This window comes from Pseudonaja textilis, chromosome 3, assembly GCF_049901715.1.
Source record: "Pseudonaja textilis isolate UNSWEBS1 chromosome 3, rPseTex1.2, whole genome shotgun sequence".
Classification (NCBI taxonomy): domain Eukaryota; kingdom Metazoa; phylum Chordata; class Lepidosauria; order Squamata; family Elapidae; genus Pseudonaja; species Pseudonaja textilis.
In genome coordinates this window covers 80329151-80335150 of record NC_141992.1, presented here as the reverse complement: position 1 = coordinate 80335150, position 6000 = coordinate 80329151, and the positions used below count along the sequence as shown (strand labels likewise).

The 6000-nt window shown below is 37.0% G+C and overlaps 1 protein-coding gene across 4 annotated transcripts in view; it reads left to right on the top strand.

Moving 5' to 3' along the window:
• The first annotated feature begins 1032 nt into the window (after positions 1-1032).
• PTBP2 (polypyrimidine tract binding protein 2) overlaps positions 1033-6000 on the top strand; it is a 169513-nt gene continuing 164545 nt past the window's right edge. For all 4 annotated transcript variants that reach the window (XM_087930184.1, XM_087930183.1, XM_087930182.1 and 1 more), the window contains exon 1: positions 1033-1154. In XM_087930184.1, coding sequence (XP_087786310.1) covers positions 1110-1154 — 45 coding nt within the window. In that variant the 5' untranslated portion in view covers positions 1033-1109. The remainder of the gene's footprint in view (positions 1155-6000) is intronic.

Sequence of the window (6000 nt, the reverse complement as noted above, 5' to 3'; positions counted from 1 at the left end):
GCTTGGTGATCATGTGACTGGGTGGGCGTGGCCAACTTGGCATCACTTATGTCAAGGGGTGCTTCTCCTAAATACCAATCATTAGATTTAGCTGCCCTAAATACCAATCGTTAGATTAAAATACCTGCAAGACAGAGTTACAAATCAGGCAGGGTGCCAGAGCACCTTGAGTAATTAAAATAGTTAAAATGCAGTGATAACTATCAGCAGCCAACTCTTCTTATAAAATGAAACCCTTTAGCAGAGAGGTCATTTAAGATTTCCAGAAAAAGCACACTCAGGAAAGCAATTCTTAGATCCATTTGCACTACTTAAAGATATCAGCTGGTCTCACTCATCTCTCAAGATATCCTAAGGAAATCATCTAGATTTAAGGAAAGGTCATATGACCCCCCAGAAAGGCAGTAAAAAAATCAGTGCCAAGCTTGCATCCTGCCTCTTGGAAGTATACCCCAAAGGACAGTGCCAGATACCACTAAAGCAGTGAAGGAAGACTTCCTCCCCAGATAGAAAAAGAAACCATGAGGCAGGAAAAAATTCAAACACAATACAAATAATTAAATCACAACAGTAGCTCTTGCTTGTTGAAGCTGAATAGGAAAATTATCCCATCAATAAACACAGGATTAAACCTTTACCAAAAACCAATTTTAGACCAAAACTCAGAAAGGGTATGTAAACTCACTTTTGAATGTCAATCTTTCTAGCTAGCCTTGCTGAATGTCATTCATCTTGGTTCCCTGTCATTAAAAGCTTCTTTCTGACAGCTTTGCTTCGTTATTCAATTATTTCTTCAAAGTACTGATTGTCCAGGGAAGTATTTCCTCCCAACAGCAGTGTAAAAATCTTAAAACAACCCTTCCCCTTTAAGAAAGTCAAGTTCTAGAAGCTCCGGAGACAGGAAGTCTAGACTTTCTGCCAAGAATGTAATAAGGGTGGGAAAAAAAACAAAAGGAGATTGCTTCTAAGGTTCTCCAAACTTCTTAGAAAGTTAACAAGGGGTTCTATAGAACCGGTCAGAACCGGTAGAATCCCACCCCTGCATCTGCTCCAGGTTATGTTTTATCTACCAGGAGACCCTCACATACGTGAAGTACATTGTGTTTCTGATGGCAACGGTCCTCACAGATTTTTCAGGACCTTGTAAAATCCAGGTAGGATATCAATAAGGTGATAATTGTTTGAGAGTAATGATAATGTAATCCATGTTCTAAATCATGTAATATCTCATTCCAAATATATCCATAATTCTACCTGTCATTCTGAGTATCTTAAAGATCAACCAGTTCTAGTGTGTGTTCATCAACTCTTCTAGTACAGGCCTACTGGCAATGCTGAGAAAAGGTCTGGAATCAAAACCATAGATTAGAAAAGCTACTTACTATATGCTGATGATGGTGGTGAGATGTTCCTTCACTTTTCTGTCTCTTATTAACCAGAATATAATTTCCACAAATGCAGGTGAAATCTGTAATTTCCTCAAATGCATGTAAAATAAACTTCCTGGATTCCTTCTTCCTATTGTCCAAAGCTCTCCAAGACCATTATTTTATTTGACTGTGAGTAAGATTCTTATGGAAAGGAATTAATCAAATCAACATTCGCCTTTGGAGAAAGCTTTTCACATGGGTTGCTCTGAGCATCTCATATTCAGGCTTTGCATGGCATTGCTTTGTATCCTATTATTATTGATTAAATAAATAGAACCAGAGATTATCCAAAGTATACAACTTTTAAAGGATCAAAACATCTGCCCTCGGAAATATTTGGATTTTAGACTTTTGTTTGGAAGGTTGTCATAAACACCAACAAATGCAAAGCAGGGCTTTTAAAATGACTTTTGTTAGAGGCATATTCGCGAACTATTCATCTGTGCTAAATGCATTTTGCTTGAATTGTATGTCATGTTGCCAGAAAAGAGTTGTTTCCATGCCAACGCATTTGCAGCATGGGAAAAACAAGAGGAGGGGGAGAACAGGAGGGGGATAAAATCAAAGCTACTAACATCTGGAAGATGTCAGAACTGATAGAAGCTACTTTCCATGAAAGGCAAAAGACTGCAGGAAGCTTTGCCAAATAAATGCTGTGTATAGGCTAGCATACTGTACTGTAAACTTACCGCTCAACAGTGTATTACTGTTCCATTTTTGGCAATATATTAGCCCTAATCCTTGTGCCAAAGATAGATTTGCAATGAAAGGAATATAAATACCATCCATAATTCTCTCTCTCTCTCTCTCCCTCTCTCCCCCCTCCTCTCATATTTTTACCTTAACATTATTGCCATAGTCACTGCATGTAATGCTAAGTGATCTAGGAAAAGTGTTAAATGTCTCTCTTCCCACAGTATTTCTCCCTGTTCTCAATATTGCTTTTGTAAAGACCCATTTTTTCAACAAGTTTAAAGAGCAACAGAGCTTGAAACAATAAAACTTGGTTTCAGTCCAATATATTTTCTTCTCTTCGTTCTGCTCCTTTTCTGAGAACTGTTCCTGAATTTCTTATTTTCTTTCTTTCTTTCATCCAAGCAAGAAAATAGAGATTATGTAGCTATACCTAAATATTATGAAATACCCAAGACTGGAATTCTGTTACTTGTAAAGTTCACATATTTAATTTTAAGACTATTCAGGAGCTGTTGTACTCTTGTGCTAATGGAAAGGAGTAGAAATTATCTCTTTTTTTTTGCTTCGGGGCACTAAAAGAGTTCTAATTTTCTCCACAACAATCTTACAACTTCATTTAATTTATATTTGTACCGGCACTGTTACTGCAAGAGAAAATGTTTTATAGTAGATGGCTGGATTCGGTGGCTGCATCTTCTCTCTTATTTTTCAATTGTAATAAATATACCCAATAAGCTGCAAATATATAGATTTATTTTCATTTTCTTAAACTTTTATAAAACTTTCATCCTGTAGCCTGAGGGGAATTTCCCTAAAAAGAAATTAGATTTCTGGCATCTTGGATGGCAGAAAAACAAGCAAAAAAGAATTGAGACTTCTAAGTGCAACTACCTCTTTTTGTTGTTTAATACATTTGGAATAATATGTTCACCCATAACCCACTGGATAATGAGTATTACTCTATCCAATAAGCATTGAACTACACCGATCTTTGGTAGTGTTTTATTATTTGCTCCCATACATTAGCCCTTCAAAATAGTCCAGACAAGAAGTACAATTTTGAATCCTATCTTACGGTAAGTTTTAATTAAAAGAATCTTGCAAGAGTAAAAATATTTCTTCCCTGCTCTTCTTTTACTCTCTGGAAAACTAGGAAATGTTCTCTGAGAAATGTTCCCCATTTCCCTTTTCCTTCTATGGGCTGAGATACCTTTTGCATGATGGTTTTCTAGGCTACAGTTCTTCTTCCTGTTTACCAAAGGCTTTCCCACATACCATAACAAATAGGAAGCCAAAGGAGCATATTAGATAAATTCAGAAGTATTTATGATGTAAGTGATAAGACTTACTATTACAAGATTTATATTAAACAAAATTGTATACATATATTCCTTCTTTGCATTTTTCCTATAACAACAATCCTGTGATGGGATGGGATGAGAAAGTGTAAATGGCCCAAAGTAATCCATGCTTCCATGCTTAAGAGAGACCTAGAACTCATGGTCTTTGGTTTCTCATCCAGCATCTTAGTTGCAGATATCAAATGGACACAGCAAGTTCTAGATTCAGAATTCCAAGCATAGATATGCAGAATGACTCATGTGAAGGTATAACTCTGAGAGCTCCTGGCCTAAAATAAATGGCAACATTTAAGGATTTTCATATTAATGATTTTTGCTTTCACCCTGCTTGACACTTTGGCAATTTAACTTCAGGCCAACCTAATCCTCCATTGTCCTCATGGAGACTTACATATTGCATATTGCATATTACTTATTGCAGGGGTGGGATTCAAATTTTTTAACAACCGGTTCTGTGGGCACAGCTTAGTTGGCAGGCATGGCTTGGTGGTTATGTAACTGGGTGGACGTGGCTTGGTGGTCATGTTATTGGCTGGGTGTGGCCAACTCAATATCACTCACATCAAGGCACGCATCTCCTCACCTGGCCTCTCATGACTGTTGGGATGCTGCAACAGTCGTAAGTGTGAAAAATGGTCATAAGTCACTTTTTTCAGTGCCATTGTAACTTTGAATGGTCAGTCCACACAAGCAAAGTACCAGCAAAGGAGGGGAAAATAACTCCAGAGAAGTTCCAGAGACAGAAAGTCTAGTCCTGCCAAGAATGTAATAAGGGTTAACGGAGAGGCAGTTTCTGTAAGCAACACCAGAATGTTTCCTTCCTGCCTTCCTTACAGGATTAGGCCAGTAATTTCTTCTAGCAACCAGTTCTCTGCACTTCTTAGAATGTTAACAACCAGTTCTACCGAATAGGTACGAACTGGTAGAATCCTACCCCTGGTGTTTTGGCAGCAGTATAGCAGCGGCTCATATTTTCTTTTTTTCAGGATGCTTTGTCAACTTATCAATATAATCTACAGTGCTGGGATCTCTTTCTGGCCCAGTATTAATGAAATCTGATCCTGCCTACTGTTTTGAGGTCAGCTGAAGTCAGTGGTGTGCTCTCACTTACGTGTCTGGTGATGTAACATATGTCTGTATTATTGATAATTACATGCTGATGTGGCTGAGCAACCCAGCATTCCAATATTCTGAAAGGCTTCAGGAGACCATATGTGATCTAGTGACATAACCTACACAATACAGATGAAGTCTGGCATTGGGGAAAGGTTAGGGCATATAGTTTCTACAAGCAGAAGGCATTGAGAGAACAGAGGAGAGAAATTAGTACTATTATCAACCCTAAACTCCTTTCTGCAAATCCTAAAGTAGCCCAAAAATTATGATCCAACAATTGGCTCCATTTGCCATGAAAAATTGGAAGTACAGACAGATTCCACCCAAACAGTATTGTGGGTACAAATGGCACACATATAAGGGACTGATTATTTCTGCTTGTACAGATAGTGACAAACTCTGAATGTAAAGATATAGTATAATCATTTGTATTTATGTACAAATGCAAATAGGATGAAAATTACTGAAAATTATTGAAGACATGGTATACTTGAATTAATCTAATGAATCTTTCTAATATCACAGAACAGATCTATCCATAGATACATACATCCTCAACCATAACAAGACATAGTTATATTAAAGCCACAACACTGAATTGTTCTGCAAATGACTTGATTATAAATTGCATCATGACATATGATGAAAATATATAAATCAGTTGACTGATGATAACATGATGGATGCATATTTTACTGTCTTTGCTGGAAATGCTTATCTGCTTACCTGTCCATCCCTCCCTCTCTCTTTCTGGAAAAACAAGGTGAAACAAATCAAAACTGCACTTGCAGTTTTAATTCAGAAGATGTGGGGAAAACAGTCCCAAAATTTTATGTTCCTTTTTTGCAGTATATATGTATTTACAGACAATAAAAATGACCATTTATGGAATCTGGAATAACACTTGCAAGTACCAATTTTTCATTGCATTTGGATACACACTATTAAACATTGATGCTCGAGTCAATTTTTCTATGTTATTATATTTCTTTACACTCTGGCAAAAATGGCATTTGCTTCTGTGAACAGGTGCATTTTATGTGTACCTTTTATTGCTAAAAATCAGCAGTACTTGAAAATCATGCTGCTGTTTGGATGCCTTTTTCCTCTTGTCCTAGTCAAAGATCAGTGTGTGCCAAGATAAGAGTCAATATTTCATATATTAAGGTCACTTATGCTTAATCTAGATTAATGCACACTGGCAGCATTGACTTTAGAAGTGATGTTGGCTTGGGCGCCCTTCCCAATGTACGCCACACGGGAAAAATACAGGATGAAAATTCTCTCTCATTACAATTCTAACATGCCAACACATATAAACAGAGACTAAAATAACACAAGGCTTTAACAAATTAACTGATGGATTATGTCCTTAGAAAGTGATTGACCAAATGAGA